At 40.8% G+C, this 19,489-nt stretch overlaps 1 protein-coding gene across 4 annotated transcripts in view; it reads left to right on the top strand.

The window, feature by feature from the left end:
* The window catches only part of RXFP1 (relaxin family peptide receptor 1), a 102,855-nt gene that overhangs the window by 21,730 nt on the left and 61,636 nt on the right, over nt 1-19,489 (top strand). For all 4 annotated transcript variants that reach the window (XM_014593955.3, XM_019481449.2, XM_019481450.2 and 1 more), the window contains exon 2: nt 7,304-7,459. In XM_014593955.3, coding sequence (XP_014449441.1) covers nt 7,304-7,459 — 156 coding nt within the window. The remainder of the gene's footprint in view (nt 1-7,303; nt 7,460-19,489) is intronic.

The raw sequence follows: 19,489 nt of genomic DNA, 5'->3' as shown, positions 1-19,489 counted from the left end.
TCAGAAAACCTGGCCATCTCTGTTAATTCTAAGTAGCGTATGCAGTCTAAGCCCAGTTTCACATGTTATTGAGTTCATATATGTAAAATATGAATTAAGCCATTTTGATCTTCAGGTTGTTACTTGAATAAGATTGCTGATGATGCTTTGTTGTCGTTGTTGTAGGATGTAATGGTTCTAGTTTTGGCCATAGGAATAAAGAGCAAAGATCATCTGCTCTATCTTGGATAAGCTGTGAACAAGAAACGACCAATAAAACAAATCAAGGTAGCTTTGAAGATTCGCATGTATATATGAAAGCATTAAAAAAAACTAATTTAATTAACATTAAAACTATTTTAAATATGTTTTCTCCTTTCTCTTTGAAACGTCAGTAGGGAGCCATCCCACACTAGATATAATGTAGTAATCAAAAACAGCTAATCTGATGGCTTCATACACGCATAAAAAATTAAATGTAGGCAGTACAATAGTAAGGCTGGTTATATATCTCTAAGTGAATTATTTAAAATATATCTAATCAGTCCCAGATAAAAACTGAATTAAGTCTGAGAAAAGAGATAAGTAGGACCAATACACTGTATTACTATTATAATTATTCCATAATCATGCCTTTATATAATTCCAGGGAATTTATAGTTTAACTTTAAAAGAAATTAGGCTAAAATATGGAAATGCACGTTTCTGGCTCCTGAGCAACCTTAACTGTGCTTTATCCTGGGTGAGCTCTAAATGAGAAACAACCTATAATACTGATTCTGGTTAAGATATATTTTAGTACTTACAGTCCCAGAAAAGAGAGAATGATTTTTAAAGGCATTATATTTTTTTTTCCCTTCCCAGTGTCATTACAGGGCAGAGTTAGGTTGTTTTGGCACACCAACTCTACATTTTCTTATAATGTTTGTATCCTAAATTTAACTGAATTTCCTGTTTGATGTTTAAGGAGTCTGTGTATTTCTGTTATGAAATAACTTTTTATATAAAATTTAAAAGTTGTGCACCTTTGACTGCATACTTGCTTTTGGATGGACACCAAGCTGCTCTGCTGGGCAAAACATATGGGGCTATAGGTATTTAAACTGACTGGGCACATCTACACAAGACATTTACTATGGAGCTGTCTAATTAGCCCTGCAGGAAACATCTTGGCCTCTACATGTGCAGCTAGATTGGGCCACAGGAAACTAAATTCGGCAGCAGGTTAGTACTAGTAAATAAAAGTACTATCCCTCTGTGGAGTTTTTGTGCGTAGCAGCACTTGTATAGATGCTGACCCAGCTGGCTGGGGCACAAGGGTGCTTCAGTGCAGAGGGCTGCCTGCTGGCTAGCCCTGCATGGAAGCACCCTCATGCCCCAGCCAGACCCTCCATTGCACATTGAGGGTCAAGCTGGGGAGCACCATTCACGCTAATTAACAGTCCCCTCACATCCCAGAATGCTTTGCACCTCCCCTGAAAGCCCCTCCTTGCAGGGTGGGCAGGCTAACTTTGGCCCAAGCTGTCTGCTCCAGCTGAGCAGAGGCATGCTCTAGTGCCCCCTGGCTTCTGGGCTGAGCCACTGCAGGCATATGGCTACATTTCCAGAATCAAAAGTGATTGTCCATTCACTTCCTTATTGGTTCAGTCTACACACCTTAGACTAACTTGTCCTGATTGAATCAATTCAGCTTTTTGACTGTCTGTATTTAGCCTTAGGGTGCAGACAAGTGACCATTTTCACCCAATCTAGTCACGGAAAGCAGTTTATAGCTGTGACCAAACACAAGTGCACAGCTGCAAACAGCTTAAAAAATGGCCAATTGGGTGAAAATCTGATCCCCTCATTGCATTAATATCTTTTCCCTAGCTGAACCCTCAGGCACTAGAAGTACTTGAATTTTTGTCTGTTTGCTAAATTTTACACCCCCCGCCCCCATTACTTAGATAAGGGCAAACAGGGATTTTCCCTCTAATCTTTGCTGTTAAGTGGACCAGACATTTTGAATCTCAGCCTAAAGCAATAGAGGGAATTAGTGAACAACCAGTTAACAGTGAACTTACCCTATGAATAAAATACTAGTGGGGACAGCCACAAACCAAATGTAAGACTATCTGTACAGATCAAGGAAATAGGAACCCAAAGCAAACTGCATTTAAAATGTTAGGTAATAAGTTTGACAGACCCATATGAGAGAAGAATTATTCTTTCAAATCCATATAATGAATGTTAGCTCCAATATTCTGTTTCTATATTGCCCAGGGCTACTCTGATAGCAACTCCTCTGATAGCAATGTGAATTCTATGCATACTGAAGGAAAAAAACATTGCACTTTCAAATCTGCTGTTTAGTTCTGGCAAGAGAAAATTGCCAATTTCAAAGTAGCTATGAATGCTGCCTTCATTCTAAAGGTATAGACAAATGTAATAATTGTATGGAATTCCAAGGATGGCTATATAACCTGATACAGTACAGTTGTTAGGAATACATGAGCCTGTAGCACTGCTCCAATTTTAATTGTGCTTTATTCAGGTTACAGTTAGGGTGATTTAGTGATTTTGTATTGCCTGCAGACATGTTATAGTATAACACCTGATGTATGGTCTTGAGCAGGGATTGGCAATTTACAGCCTGCAGGCCAGATCTGGTCCAGGGATATGTGGCTTCAGAGGCATTCAGCTCTACCTACTATTCCCATGCTGCCATGGAGACAAGTGACAGTGGTGGCTGAGTCCTAGTGCCCCTGCTATTTTCTCAGTCACACCCCCCCCCCCCCTCCAACCTACTTCCAACTCAGGGTGCTGGAAAAGTTTGCCTAATCTGGAGTGTCAGCTCCTGCTTCCCTTTAAATGAGGGTATAAAGTGAATTGTCCATACCATAAGACAAAAGAGTTGGATCAATTTTTTCAGAAACACTTTTACAGTCCTAAGTACCTACATTCCTTTTTGAAATGTTTATTCATAAACCTGGAGGAAAATTTAAAAATGAATACAACTGCATAAAGGAATAAATCATGCTATACAGGAAAAGATGGACCAAAGATTTACTTATTATGGTATGTAAGTAGTCTGGCTAAATGGTCAATGTTGTGAAGGCTGCAGTATGCTGAGAAAGGAGTACACTCTTGGAGCTGGTAGAGATGATACACAGCATTTCAAATACTCTAAGACCCCAGTGTAATATGATTAAACTACCATTCTTTATGACAACAAATGAGCAATATCTGCTGAGGAATTGCTAACTGTAATGAGAATGTGGTGATTTTGTTTTGAAAGTATACATTTCAAATTAAAATGGAAGTGTTGCAGGATGGGTCTCACTAGTTCCATTTGTAGAAAACTGGGAGAGAAGTTTATAAGCTTTAGACAAGACTCGGGACCAAAGTTTTTAGTTGTTAACCTTTTATTGCTATTTCCTGTGAACTTTTTGGGTACGCATATAACATTTGGAAACAGCTTTTTAAAATTATTTTACTCGAGTCACTGGAAGCTTATTCCAAGCACCAAATACAATTTGACCTTGTGTCATTTAACTTATGGTTGGAAATGGAAAAGGGAAGTCCACACCAGGACTCTATCCAGGTGGCAGAAAAGCTGGATTCCACAGAGAGGAAGGTGATAATCTTTCACCTAATCAATATTCTAGGGGACTACGAAGGAACTTCTCACTTTAAACTGTGACAATGGGAATTGGGGATCTTGTAGAGCAGTAACCCCTGGAGCTTCACCTTGGGAAAAGTGCATCTGGAATCCTGACACTTTGAAAAAGTGCCTATGGAAAGACTAGTAGAGATGACAGGTACAGCTAATGTTAACTGTGGCACTAATTTAATGTAGCTCAAATTGTGCCCTCAGTTAAAACTCGTGCAACCATATATTCCTTACAGCTTACATCACTTCCTCTGAAAACTATTTTTAACATTAGTTAATGTGCTTGCATTTGCAGTGGAGTCTTTTCTTTGACATTTAGGTCAACCCATGTCTGTTTCTCCTGCAGACCTGAGGAAGAGCACCTGATCCCCAGGTCCTTGTCCAACAGCTCTCCCAACTGTGTGGTTGGTACAATTTAAAAAATCACCAAAAAAGCCTTGCATCTCAATTTTTAACAATTGTATTCATCTTATTCTTAGAGATATTTTCATGAAGCTCAGTTGATCTTTATTTTTCTTCATGTTATCCCACCACCACTAATTATAATGCTTTTGCCTCTTTAAATCTGTCCTCTTTCCTGGAGGTCAAACTAAAGAGAAATATACAGAAGCACAGCTGCCCTCTTCTGATCAATGAAAAAGTAAAACTCTCCTTGCTTTTCTTAAAGATTCAGTGGTAAGTGGCAGTCTTCCAATAGTCCTCCACTAGAGCTGGTTTGCCAGCTGCTTTACTGAGTTCAGGCACATGGAAATAGCTGGTTGTACCTGTGGCAATTATTCAGTCCTCCCAGCACCAGAAGCCAACATGGCAATTGTTCTTTGAAGCTGCAAGCTGACACAGTAACAGCCAAGATGCAGAGTTGGGAATGGAGTCCCCAGTAGCTACCAGGCAAATGCTGCCCTGCAACTTTCTCACCCAGTACTTAGCTGTCACAGGCAGCTTTTATATCAAATTGATACCACTTCACCAACATATTATTTTTAAGTCACAGTGAGGCAGTGCATTTTTCACAGCCTGCTCTCAGTGCCAATTTCGTGGCAGAGAGGCCCTGGCAGCCATACCCCTCAATGCTGATTGGCAGAGGACACCTTCACTCAGTCTATCTCACTACTGCCTTGCTTTTTTTTGGTTGATTTCACAGGAAATTGTGGCCTATGCTAGACTTCCCAGCAATTGTGGCAATTGCAGACAACACTGTTTTTCACAAGTTCTGTTAAATCTGCCAAACTGCAATTTAGTTAAGTCGCTAAATATTTTCAGCACAAGAGATCATCCTTTTAGATAGTGGCTCCAAAACATTTTATCTCTCACTTATTCTAGTGTTTGAAGCATATTTCAAGGATTTAAGGACAAAAAATTACCCCACCTACATATCAGTTAGAGGTACACCAATACATTGGTCCAATATAAAGAAAATTTGCTGTATCGGATATCAGCCCAATGGAGGCAATAATTTGGCCAATTAACGCCCATGCTGCACACAGCTGCAATGCAGCATGGCACAGATCCAGCAGCGTGGACAGCGGCCTCCAGCCAGTAAGTTGGAAGGGACGTGGGGAGGGAAGGGATGTAGGGGGGCAAATCGACACCCTCACAGTGAGGGGGAGAGAGGGCAAAGGAAGGTGCTTCCTGGGGGGGGGGGGGTAGGGGCCCAGAATGGAGGCAAGGCTCATGGGGGAGGGTGGCTCCCATCCCTGCTTGTACCCTGGGAGGGCATGGGGGAGTGTGCCCCCAGATATGTGCAGGGTTGGGGGGGCAAGCTGAAGCCAGCACTGTGCAGCTCTTTTTGGTGGGGGCTAGACTTGAAGCGGGCACCGGCAGTGTTGAGAGGGACTGCCGACACCCCAGATTTCGCCACAGCTCCATTCCCAGCCCCATACTGCCAGGCACAGCCCAGCTCCATGTCCTGCCTTCACCCATGCACTGGGAAGAGCGGAGGCTGTGCCAGGCAGCTGGCAGCAGTGGAAGTGCTGGGAGTGGAGCTGCGGCAAAATTTGAGGTGGCTGCAGCCTCTCCCAGCACTGCCAGTGCCCACTCTGAGCCTGCCCTGTGCAGAGCCAGCTCCAGCCCCACAGCTCCAGGGAGCACACATCCCCTATGCCATCCTGGGGTGCAAGCAGTGGCAGGAGCCACCTCCCCCCCACCCACCGCAAGCTGCTCCTCCATCCTGCCCCCATACTCCCTGGGTAGCACCTGCCCGTGCCCCCTCCCTCCCTATCTCGCCATGGGGGGGCATTGATCTGCACCCCACACTCCTTCCCTCCCCCTTCCCTTTCCACCACAACAGACTTACCACCTGGAGGCAGCTGTATCAGATATCAGATCGGTATTGGCCAATTTGCCTCCTTAAATATCAACTATCAGTATCAGCCCCCAAAATCTCTATTGGTACACCTCTAATATCAGTAATTGTTAATTACCTTGTGATGTGCAGAAGTTTCCTCCTAAGTTTCAGTAGTGTTGTTATAGTTGTAATGGTCCAGGGAATATGCAAGAAATAAGATTGTTAATAATGTATTTTATTGGACCAACTACTTGGCTAAAGAGTCAAACTTTTGGGCACAAAGGCTAGGGAAAGAAGTTACACAAGCTGGTATAAGTGATCAGAAACCAGTTCAAATCTGTAACACAACAAAAGTTCAGTGCATATACACTGCTTTCAAAATGGCCAAAACTAGTCTAAGATAAACCTGGATGGATGTAGTATCAGACTTAACCAATTTAGGTTAAATCAGTTTATTGAACTTCTGTGCCAGCTCCCCTCCAGATTCAAGTTAACTTGCAGTCCCCGAACATCCCAGGATGCTTTGCACCTCCCCCAAAACAGCCTTGCAGGGTAGGGTGGGCTAGCTCTGGCCCAAACTGTCTGTTCCAGCCAAGCATGGAAGGATGCTGTAGCGTCCCCTGGCTTCTGGCTTGAGCCACTGTAGGCATGTGGCTGTGTTTCCATAATCAAAAATGAATGTCTCTTCATTTCCTTATTAGTTCAATCTACACAGCTTAGACTAACCTGTGAAGATTGAATCAATTCAGCTTTGGGCTTTTTGAGTGTCTGTACTTGGCCAAGATGCCATTCTTCAGATCTGTAAAAACAGCATGTACAGCCTAAGTTAAATACCAGTTAGAACAATTATTTTTATTTAGCCCCATTATGTTAATGGAATGGGAAGATGGACCTGGTCCAAAATTCATAACTTTACTGGACATCTAAAACCTAGGACTTAATACAGGCAATGGTTTTATGGCTCATTATAACTGAACTGCTCCCTCTGTTAACTTCTTTCTGTTACCTCTGTTCCACAGGTAATAATGATCCTTTTCCTTTTTAAAAGGCTTAATTCATTAATATAATTAAGTTTAACTAAAGAAACTCTGCTTTTTCCCTCTATCTGTAACTACTTCTAAATACTTTCCTTTGCTTTACAGGTTTACTACCCACTTACTGTTTTAAGCGATCACATTCATTATCATAATGGAGTTAAGCTAAAGTAATAGTTCCTCCTACATTGTCAGGGTGATGTTTAAGCACAAAGCAAAAAAAGGTATATGTAGTAACATGGATATTCACATTCAAATGCAACCTAACAATTCAGCTATCAGCATTACTTAACAATTCTGAAATGTTCAAAGCCTCTTTTTAAAGAAATGTATTCTCTTTTTTGTTTTTATTAGTTGTTCGTGGCACTTTGGAAGATCATGATTCTGGACATGAGATCACATGCCCCCTTGGATATTTCCCATGTGGCAACATCACAAAGTGTTTGCCTCAGCTTCTTCACTGTAATGGTGTGGATGATTGTGGGAATCAGGCTGATGAAGATAACTGTGGTAGGTAGATAATCAATGCCTTTTTAATCAATGTTTAGGATGTGCATCCCTGACAGTCATCCATATCTTTTTGAGGCTAAGTAAATAGTCACAAAGTAATGGAGCTATAGAAAAATTAAATACACTGTGGATAATGATAGATATTTGCTTGAAACAAATAAAGCCAAATCATCACTCCTTTGCTAGGAAGTAGATATAAACTTTCCTTGTACAAGTTGACATTTTATGTAGTTTTTTTTTTCTTATGGCTTGATTCTATTATATAAAAATTAAAGGTAATAAAGAAATACCTAGAATAGCTTGACAAGATTTATATTAAATCTCTTAAATTCAGTTTAGCGCTACACTATGAACTTTTTTGTAGAAAAATGATTAGTAAAGACTATATATGTAAAGCTTGATATGAGCATATAATTATACTTCATGTAACATACCTATTCTTACAAAACGATTGGAAATGGTCACTGCCAGAGCTTATTTACATTTAAACATTGAAATGTTAGTTCTGTCTGGGAACCAGAATATTAGCTTCATGTAAATTTCCAAATTATCATAAATAGGTTTTATCCTAAATTTTTGTCCTGAATATGAAAATGTTAACAAAACTAAAATCCTCCAGTATTTAATATGGAAACACCAAGATATCATGTTTCCAATATGAACTATGCTCTCCAGTATCTCTGAGTGCCCACTCTGAACTGCAGCAGACCTAGGAATCCTAAAGCAGTGGCAGCTGCAAACTAAATTGTACGTGTTACCCTGTTCACCACTGTGCATGTCTACATGTGCAATTAGTGCAATTGAATATACTCCAACTCAATTTGAGCCAGGGTAAACTAATCCAAACATCACCATTATACACGTGTTTAAGTGCAGTAATTTACTGTACTGCTGGATACCACTTGTATCTGACAGGACTATCCAGCAGTGCAATAAAATAGTCTACTGTGCCCTAACCGCTGCACAGGTGTAGATGGTGATTCTTTACTGCACAGAAAATTGGTCTGCTGCACAGTAAAGTATCTCATGTAGACATGCCCACTGAGTAGCAACATTGAAACTGACCAGTTTCTTGTTGACTCAGTTAAGAGGGTCTGTTCAACTTTGCTACTACGGTGTCAGCGTTTAGCTGCCTGAGCTTCCAAGACCCCCAGATTCCTTTGCAACCAGCCTGGAGACATGGTAGGCAGACCTTGGATCTTCCTGATACTCTTCCTGGTGGGCTAAAGGAGCCAGGACACTGGAAATCTTGAAAATGCTAGCTTACAACCTCCTAGTGGAGCCTAGCGGGTAAGCTGGAAAGCAATCAGTCAGGATTCTTTTGGAAGTTTCTTGAAATTGAATTATTTATGTGAAATGCTTAGATTTCAAGGCATCTGGAAATTCTGACCACGAGTAGTATGCTGGAAGTTTTGCAACCAGCTGCCGTGCACTGCCTTTTGATAAATCATTGCATAGCCCTTGCAACAAAAGGACAGTAAATTTAAGTTATTTACATAGCCTTTTTTCCAAAGGAAATTATGCAATAACCAGACTTTGCTAATAAGAAGAACAAGACAAAATAAAAAAATCCCACAGAAACTGGTAGCATAATTCCTGTAAACAGTCCATACAATTTTAATGTATTTAAAACAATACAGACAACAATACAATAGGCTCATTAATAAAAGTATGAAACAATACAACAGGTAAGAGAATTAAAAAGAACATAGTCTCATGAAAAGAATCTTTGGCTAGAACAACTCTTAACTTTTTCTCAACAAAATCTTCTACTGGATAAAAATAGCATAAATCTTCACAAAGACTCTTATAATTTACTGAAGTGTGCTTAGAGCTTTATGTGCTTAACTTGCTGATTTGGGCAGTTGAATATCATCTTGATCAGTATAGTAGCTTCCTTTTAATCACATATTCATTAATCACATATTTTAGTTATTTGCATGTGTAAGAGATGGAAAAAGAGGACTGTTTTTTTTCCCTTGTAGGCAAGCATGAAATTATACAGTTCTTGGATAAAAAAGCTATTCCAAAGAGAAAGCCGTGACAGTAAGATGATTTCAGTCACACTCAGTATAGACCTGTTATATTTAGAACTCCATTTCATGGACATTTCAAAATTTTAAAATCTGTTTTCATTTGACTTGATACAAAAACATTTTTGGAATTTCCCCAAACTGGAATCTGTGGAAATTCATTTGTGTTTACAATTTTGCTTCATTTTCTAATTTTTAACTTTCATATTTTTATTATTTTATTTTCTTTCATGTTGGTAATGGTTTTTCATTTTATCTATAAACTACGCACTGCTCCTACAACTGATGTATCATGTATGATGTATTAGTAGAAATATCCCCTTAGTTTTATAATTACCTAGGGCAGCTGGTAATTAGTGGTGATTGAGACATCTGACTTCTTTGCTCGATCAAGTTGCCTGTTTGTCTCAGAAAGTCAAATTGACATAATAAAAATGAAAAAATAAATAAAGTAAAATACCAAAATTCTAAGTTTAAATTAAGAATTTATGACGTTTGTCTAAAAATGTAAAATACACTTTTTCACTTCACCCATCAAAATAGAAAATTTCCATTTCATCAAAATAGTTTTTCTTACAAAAACATTGTCATTTAAAAAAAGAAAAATTCTAACCAACTCTATTGTTACTGTTTTTGGAAAGCACTGAAAAACTCAACAATGCTAGCCCAGTTTTATATACCCAAGAATTGCAGGTGCTTCTGGCAATCTTTAAATATGCATTAACCAAAAAGAACCACTGAACCCCCCCTTAAGATTCACCCATCAATATTTACCAGTAGGGTTTACATCTGTACTGAAAGATTTCAGCATGGGTTTATGAGTCATTTGAGAGGGGACTTTTTGTCCCATTAACATCAGCCTGAAGAATGTTAACATGAATAAATGTATTTGAATTATGCAAATAAGAATTAGAAGGTCACATACTAAATAACTATGGTAAGCTATGCTCATGGCATACCCCCACGATATGCTCTATCTATCATAACAAAGCCCTCCCACCCCCAACTGTCTGCCTCTCTCACTCTCTCTCTCTCTCTCTCTCTCTCTCTCTCTCTCTCCCTCAGAGTCTGTGTATTCCTAATCCTTCCTTCTTCCTCATATCAGTGTCCACCATTTTCCCTCCCCCACCCCAAGTGAATAAGTGTATGTACACCCCGTATCCCTTTCCTCTCATTCCCACACTATTACTTGTCTAAGAAAAAGGTAATTTAAGATATAGATATACATATAGAGAGAGAGAGAGATCTATCTCTCTCTCTCTCTATATGTATATCTATTTCTATATAAGATATCAATATAAGCACAGTAATACATTGTTTGGTGTAAGGACTTAGGGAATTCAGCCTAAAAAACCCCCAACTCTCTCTTTTTCATTGTAAAGATATTCTTGGCCTCATCTCCTATCAAGGATTTATACCATATATGGGTGTGGTGTATTCTCTTCTTTCTCTTGATATTGCCAGTCAAGATTGTCTTCTGGAAGATATTCTTTAGTCCAGGGGTGCTCAACCCTCATCCAATGAGCCAGATCCAGTCCCCAGTGCCATATAATTCATCCAGCAGAGCTTCCCATGGGTTTATGGGGAGACCCACAGGCCATGACCCTGAATGTTAAGTCAGACATGCAGGGTAGCCTGGGACCCATTCTTGACATGTGGGGCTAGATGGAGGATCCCAGTATGCAGAGCTGGGTGGAGGCAATGCAGGGACTGGGGCCCTGATCTTGGTGCATGGAGGTGATGTGGGGCTCTAGGGTCACATCCCAGCGTGTGGGAATGGTGCAGAGTCCAAGCTGGCCCATAGATAGCCTTTGCACCCCACTCATCTGACCCACAGGGCCAAAAGGCTTAACAAAAGACATCAGATAGATAATCTGTTGGTCCCTCTTTGGTGTCTATCACAAGTACTGAGTGATCTGTCTGATGTGTGGGGGGGGGCAGGTAAATCACTGCCTTTTACTACAGGATAGGACAAAAGTATTCACTTGACTATCAGTACCTCGTCCTTCTGCATTTAGGATTGTATTATGGAAATCCAAGTCATGTGTTCGATCTCCAAATGTGACATAGCCACTTCACTAAGAATTAACTTCTCTTGAGCCACTCTGGATAGATGGCTGTCCAGAGACCATTGTCACAAGTCTGTGGTTAATATTTTCAAGGTCTGAAAAGATCATAATCGGTAGCCACAGCTTCTAGGAGAGTGAAACAACAGTTCCCATCTCCATCTCTGCTGGATATGGTTTAGATAGGGAAAAAATAAGGGGAACTGGACAGTGCTCCCACACTGCACTTAGCAACAAGTTGCTGACTACAGTCTCCAAAACTGTAGTAAATGGCATTATACAACTGCCATTTGTCAGATAGCAGACAATCTGGGCCATAATCCCGCAAAGCTGGAGACACCAGATATAAGACTCACAGGTCACAGCCACAGAGGATATACACTGCAGTAGGCCAGAAGCAAACAGGCACTGGGTCTACCACACAGCAGAGCTTTACATTACTGGTGCTTTCAAAGATTTGTTAATTAAATTAACAAATATCATCCAACAGACCCTAATGGAGTCTTTTCTGAGTGGACAACAATTAGACCAGAACTACCCTACTGCTGTGAAACTAGCTACAGAATGTGCCAAAATGGTGGCTGTGCTTCTCTCCCCCTGGGTACAGCTAACAACAGATCCCTGAATGCTCTTGCTTTGCTAAAAAGATGACAGCAGCCTGTGTGTTGCTGTGGCAAGTACAATACACAACAAAGGAAAATGGAGCAAATATTATAAAAATAGTACATGATTGTCAATAAAGGAATAGAAGGGACTGGAGGAGGTCTTCCAGAGCAGGAAGTCAACTCTCTGTTTGACAAAACATCCCTGTCTAAATTGTCCCTAATAAATGCTTGTCCAGCCTGCACTCAAAATTCTCCAGAGAGAGATTCCACAACACCTCAAGATAATCTTTTCCAATATTTATCCAGGAATATTTAGTTTTTTGCAATTAAAATTCATTTTAAAAGTAACATTACTTAAAAACTTGAAGAATAGGAAACCGGTCATTAGCCTGAGACCCAGAGACTGCTCAGCTATTTTCTATTACGTTTTCAAAGTCCCTGTAGCGCTTCTACACTATGCCAAAAGGTTGAAGAGTGTGGTAATCTTTGTGGAGTATCTATCCATGCATCCATTCATCCTGCGAAAAACTTTAACGAAGGAAAGATCCCTAGCTAGCCCAAGAGACCCAAGATGTGGATATTTTCTTCTATGGTTTCCCCAAAGTCACTATAGCACTTCTCCACTGCTCCTAGATTAGGCACCAAGCTCTTTTCTTTTTAAAGATCTTATCAGCATGGCATTCTACTGCTTATTTCCCCACTGGTTTGCCAATCTTAAATTAATTCTGTGTGATTAATTCTGTGCAATTCTGTGTGATTCACATAGGAAGACTGACACTTTAATTTGAGCTCATATATTTATTTGTAAGTTACTGTTTAACGTGTCAGATACAAACGGGTAACCTAGTAATAAAATCCTTGAACAACCACAACTTTTCCCAATTTGAATGGGAATTCCAAGTGTCAGCAGATGCCTGACTTTTGGCTCTTTGGCCACATCTACACGTACACTTTAATGTACATTAGCCTATTTTAAAAGTATCACTAAAAATCTGTGCTCTTTAACTAATGTGCATTAGAATAGGCTAATGCGCCGTTTTCTAGTACTTCACAGTGGAGGTACTAGATTTAATTAATGCACATTATCTAAAGCACGTTAATGAGCATGTAGATGCACCTTTTATGTATACAACATTTTAAAAACATCAATGGAGAAATTTCAAATGTTTTGTATCCTGAGCAAAGCTAACTAAATCAATCTCTTAAAGAAAAATCTAAAAATGTGTTTGTAAACATACAGAAAAATATTAAATTGAAGTTCTTAAAATAGCTTGGTATGTTATTATAAAAGAAGGAAAAACAAATCTGAGAGCTATCACAGACAGGAATCTTCCTTTTTGTGATAAAAAATGTGTGTTAAAGTTACTAATAAAGAAAATACTACAAGGGAACACAGGAAAGCAAACCATCTCTTGAAAAATATTGGCATTTAAAAATAACACTTGAATAGTAAAAAAAAAAAAAAAAAAAAAAAAAAAAAAAAAAAAGTTTCCGAACTCTTTCTCTACTCTTCTCAGAAAACCTGTACGTGTACTAAACCAAATACCAACAGCAATTGCAGTCACTGGAATAGGAATATTGAGAAATGGTATTGAATTTCTATTTAGAAACAAAAATAGCCCAAACTGCAACCATAATTAAGTGCATGCAGATCTTCCAGGAATAAAACAGGGGTTTTTTTGTAGACTACCTGGATTGCCTTCATTTTTCTCTGGTATAGTCACTTACGAAGTTCTTGAAAGATGCAACAGGAAACATATTACTCCAATTGTGTAAATCTGTTCCTTATGCAATCTAAAAACAACACATTCTATAGGTCATGAGTGACTGAATGATTTCAGACTCTATTACCCAGTATTTGTTTGTTATTTACATGATTACTGGATAAATTGAATTATGTAATGACAGATGCAAGAACAAATCATCTGCTGATATTCAAGGCTGAGAAAGGGTTTTTGGCATCCACAGCACAGGAGCCAAAGACAATAGTGGTCCCAAGACTAAGTTAGCTCAGGAATTCCACAGAGCACTTTAAAGTAGCTTGACAGACTCTGAAAGGAGATGAGAGAAGGTAGGCCTATGGCATCCCACATGCATGGCTGGCCCTGAGGGAAATGCATACTATAACCTCTTTAAAGATGCACTGCTTCTCAAAGCTGCTGCTGGAGGCTACTCACAAGGTTGTGGAGCAGCTATACACTACCATCTGATCTTTCACCTACATTGTCTGACTGTGAAAAGATCCTTAACTCTCTTTGAGTTGGGGAACAGGGAGTGCCTATACACATGTATTGAGGCTGCTCTGACATCTGGTAATTACCATGCTCCAGATTAATCAAGTCTGCTGGAGCATGCTAATTACCAGCAGACTCCAACATCATGTGCATCAGTGTTCCTGTGCTGAAAAATGGTGGCAGGGCACTATAACTAAAGATCATTTCATGAGCTTTAGTTAAAACACTCCCGTTGCCATGTTTCAGCACAGGGATGCTGATACACATGATGCTCAGGACATTTTAATTAGAGCGGCTCTTGGAGTTGTCACAAATCATGTGTATAAATGCCCAGGGAGTCCACCACCTCAGTGAATATTGCCAGTCCCTTATAGGGAGCCTTGTCATATTTTAATTGTGCAGACAGTTGTCTAGTTCATCAGTTCATTTCTCTCTCTCTCCTTCTCTCTCTCTCTCTCTCTCTCTCTCACACACACACACACACACACACACACACACACACTCTTACACTGAAGGCAGAAGCAGTGAGGAGCCCAATCCTTTTTGGTGGAGCCTGCCTGCCTTGCCCGCCACCAGGGAGTGATTTGCCAGTGGGCTGAGCAGCCCCTGAGCTGCGGGGAGCCCCAGTTCTTCCCTCTGCAGTGATAGCACTCCCCAGGGCTGCCTGAGCTAGCAGGCCCCAGCTTGGAGGCAGCACCTGAATCAATCCAACTGTTCCCTGAGCCCACCCACTGGAAGCCTGCCAGATGCTGCTCCCTGGGCAGGCTCAGGGAACAGTTGGATCGGGCCGGGCCATGATTTGGGCCAGATCCATTGGGACCCAGAGACCATAAATTCTTCAGCAGGCAATACCTCCCAGCCCTTCCCCACAATTTCTAGAGCTGCCTCTGAGCTGGGGCAGCACCTGGCCCACTAGCAGCACACACAGGTGGCCCCAGGGGGTGAGCTGCTGCAGAGGGAAGGCCCAGGGTGCTCAGTAGCTACAGGACTGCTCAGCCCACTGACAGCTTGCCCCTCAGCCACAGGTAGACTCCAGCTCCTCAAAAAAAAAGGATCAGAAAAGGATCAGGCTCCTCTCTGTAATATGATAGAAAAAATTAAATGGTGGGTTTCAACCATGGGCAACTGGTGCCTCCTGAGTCAGGGGGGGCACTTGTCCCCCAGCAGACAGTCAGCAACCGGGAGGAGGAGTCCCCTGCAGCTGATTTCACTGACCAGGGGGTTCCCCCTGTGGCCGATCCTGCTGACCCACAAGTGACAGCAGCGCACCACTGGCAGTTCCAGGTGAGCACAATCAGCCACAGGAGGGCTGCTTCTCCTAGCACCCCTACTCCCCGGCCAGTGCTCTCAGGGGGGCACCAGTGCTCTCAGCTGTGCCTCCTGCCCAGGAGTGCTGGCTGTCAGGGGGGGCACCAGCGCTCTCAGAGGGTGCATGTGTTGGCTACAAATGTCCAACTCGGGATCCTTAAAATTCTGGTTTATTAGGTGGATTGAAACACTGTAATGAAGTTAAATCATAAACCTTGGGGCTGGTCCCCACACACACACACACACACACACACAGTAGCAAGCTACAAGAGTCAGGTATACCTATCCCACAGGTGCTGGAGTCTGCCATTGAGGCTTCTTTCAGCATGATGTTATCTTCCAGAAGGGGGTCACTGGCTGGTCCTTCTGGCTAGACAGGTCGGGTGATGGACAGGACTGGTCAAGTTGGAGATCAAGAGGGCGCCGCTGAGGGTCACTTTTCACTGCTTTTTATCTGTCCTTGGCAGACCTTGGTGACTCCCCAGTTTTCAGGTTTGCCCAATCCAGGGGTCGTTGACCCTCATGGGACTTCCCCCTCGGTGGCTACTGGATGGCATCTGTCAGCCCCAGGGGTTGTCCGCATGTACGTGCAGGTTTGGGAGTTCGTTGATGAATTTTGAATAGGGCTTTGGGAGTGGTCGATCTGGAGATATTCAGCCCAAAAGTTGGTCCCCAGTGTTGATTAACTCAGGCCAAGGCTTTTAGCCCTTGATCAGTGATGTTTAGAGATTTCCTGGTTGTTACATTGTCTTCTATTGAGTTCTTCCCTTGGTTGATCTGCAGTTTCCTTAGGTGTTAATTGCTGTCTGCTGCTACAGTGTTACACATTCAATCACTGATTCACTCGCTCTTTCAGGGGCCAGCCTCATACAGGGAAGCGGCAGTTTAACTCCCGCTCTTGTTAACATTGTTACTAAACACATTTATAGTTGAAAGGTGAGGAGTATAAAATATAAGCTACAAATGCCATGGCACACAAATAGATAAAAATACCAAAATACACAGGGAGATACAAAATGCACACATACAAATTTTAAAATACAATTCCTTATCTTAAAGTGAAAGAAAGAGGAAGGAAGAAAAGGTCAAAGAGGAAAAACATATTTAAAGAGGGGAGAGCAAATGCAGGCAAGAGGAAAAGGGGGCTTTCTGCTACACATGTGAACCCCCGTGCACCTGCTACACGTCACCACTGGTTTCAATTAAAAACTCACCATTTCAATTTAGGAGGCATAAAATAAAACCTTGGGGATTAAACCCCCAGCATGTTTAAAAGCCCCCATACATTTTAACCAATTGGAAAAGGAGGCAGAGAAGTGAAATGATTTGTCAGGGAACACCATAAGTCAGTGGCATTACCAGTAATAAAACCCTGGCTCCTTGACTGTCAGGGACCTTTGAACTAGTCTAGTCAATTCTTTTCCTAGCATTTCTATCACGTTACTTCAAGTTTTATTTTTGCAAGGCAAGTGGAGTGTGGGCACCATAATAGACTCAAGTACAGCTATTCTAGCTTAAAAAGAGTAAGAGCCATTTTGCTTCCCCCTAACATTTCAGAGAGCGGTAAAATAATCTGTGTAATACCCTAAGCAGAAAAGGAGTAAAACAAGATGGTGATTATGCTGGGGTTTGCAAAAGAATAGACTGGCAGCTTATCAGACCACAAGGGATAGAGGCAAGAGAGAAAATTTTCCTTCCAGGCTGACAGTGGGTAGCCTCACATTTTTTCATGAATATTTTTAAGGTTACTTTTTGTATCTGAAAAAACATTGCACCACATTGGAGAAACTTGGGTAAAATTTCCCCAAAGGTATGTAAACCAGAAGATTAGAAAAGGAGAGAAAAAAAAAACCCTTAATTTATTATTAGATTAACATTTTGTAATTTTGAAGGCAGCCGTATGGTTTCACTCATGTTTTTTTAAAGATTGGCAATATATGGTTCTAAATTACCCTTTGTACCACAGTGACAACCATGAGGTCATAGATGTCCATGGATGGTCATGGATTTGTTACAGTGCGAACTTGAACCATGGACAGAATGAGGAGGAATCCTTATTGGCTGGTGTGGAGATTCATTTCAATTCTGGTGGAACATTCCATTATAACAGGGCAGATAACAACTTTAAAAATATATAAACAAACAGAATCCAGATAATAACTCTGAAAAAATGCAATATGCTGTAAATATATAGCTGCTCACTGCATACTAGTGCTTGCAAATGATTTATTTTTAGTGTGCCTTTTTTATAATTCTTGGCCTTAATTGTAAGATAAACATTAAGCTTCAGACAGTGGAAATAATTGCTTGACACTAGAATATTTATGGGGCCAAATTCATCCCAAGTGTAAAATTCCTGTGCAAAGAATGTAGTCATACCACAGATTAAATTTAGCTGAACACTTCTCATACTGCAAGAGCCTAATGTTACTCTTAAAATGTGTAGTTTCAGGTTTTGATATGTTAAAGCACAGCAGTACAAAAAACACCAAATTTTTTAAGTTCAGAACTATCTTGCCCACTGCCAGCAATGTTTCTGAAACTTTCAGTTCCTAATAAAGAGGCCACAGGTGGTGTTGAACAGTTTGACCTATATTCTGTATTTCATTTGGAGCTGCCCATGAAACTGCTAACAAACCCAGAAGTGTGTGAAAGTGGTAATAATTCCAGCACCCTGCTGTGCACAAGCTTAATTAAAACTCAAGTTGGCAAGGCATGACCTAAACTGTTCTGCCTGGCTGAAACTACATTTCAGATGTAATGGCTTCAGCTTTTCTAGCAATGAGACCATTTTCATTAGGAAAAAAGAGCTTTTTTTGGGTTCCACCTGTATGGCTCAGTCCTGGTAATATTGGAATTGTCTATGGCCCCATCTACATATTATACTTAAGGTGTGATTAACCCCCTTAATGTTTCAATTTATTATCAAATCTCACAGTAGTATTATCAGGGTTCACAGAAACCTTCCCCAGAACACTTGTCACTCAAAGCATTTTTCTGAGATGCAAGAGACTTCCTCAACAAAATTCATGTCATGCAGCCACCTTCCTGAGAATGCCGTCATTATACACCAGCATCTCCCACCTGAAGGCCATATAGCCTACCTGAAATACCTACAAGACTATGTTCTACACCTGATTTCCATCCTCAATGTACTTCTAAACTCATAAACTTAATCAACACCCATGCAATTTTATCTTCAACAGTCAGCATTTTCTCCAAACCATGGGTACAGTTGTAGGTGCATAGATGTACTTCACCCTGACAGTGTACCAACCTCTTCATAAACTATCTTGAAGAAGAATTTTTAGAAAAAGGTACCACCAAACTAGTGCTGTATCTATAATACAGTTCCATATATAGATAGCATAATCATTTAGGCTGGACACCTGGATTCTTTTGTTGTTTTCTACTGCAGCTTCAACAACTACTACTCTTTCTTCAGATTCCTACTGGGACCAATATCAAGAATGGCACTTTATAACCAACCACATACAAAACCCCCAAAGGTCACCACACTTACCTCAACAACAACACCCCTCCCCCCCCCCCCCCCCCGGGTAACAATCCCAACCAGGAAAGCTGTAATCCCAAGCGAGGCCCTCAGACGCAACTATATCTGCTCAGAGAATACTTGAAATCCCACTTCTAATGTAAAATAATCCATTTTTTCTATCAATTGCATACTCCTGATTGTCATAAACCATCCCACTGGACCTGTAAAAAAAATAATTAAATGATTACAACCTAGACTCACAGTGAATCACACAATGAAAAAAGTGCT

The sequence above is a fragment of the Alligator mississippiensis genome, chromosome 2 (assembly GCF_030867095.1).
Source record: "Alligator mississippiensis isolate rAllMis1 chromosome 2, rAllMis1, whole genome shotgun sequence".
Classification (NCBI taxonomy): Eukaryota; Metazoa; Chordata; order Crocodylia; family Alligatoridae; genus Alligator; species Alligator mississippiensis.
The sequence above is the reverse complement of the archived record's forward strand: the minus strand, read 5'-3'. Positions and strand labels throughout refer to the sequence as shown.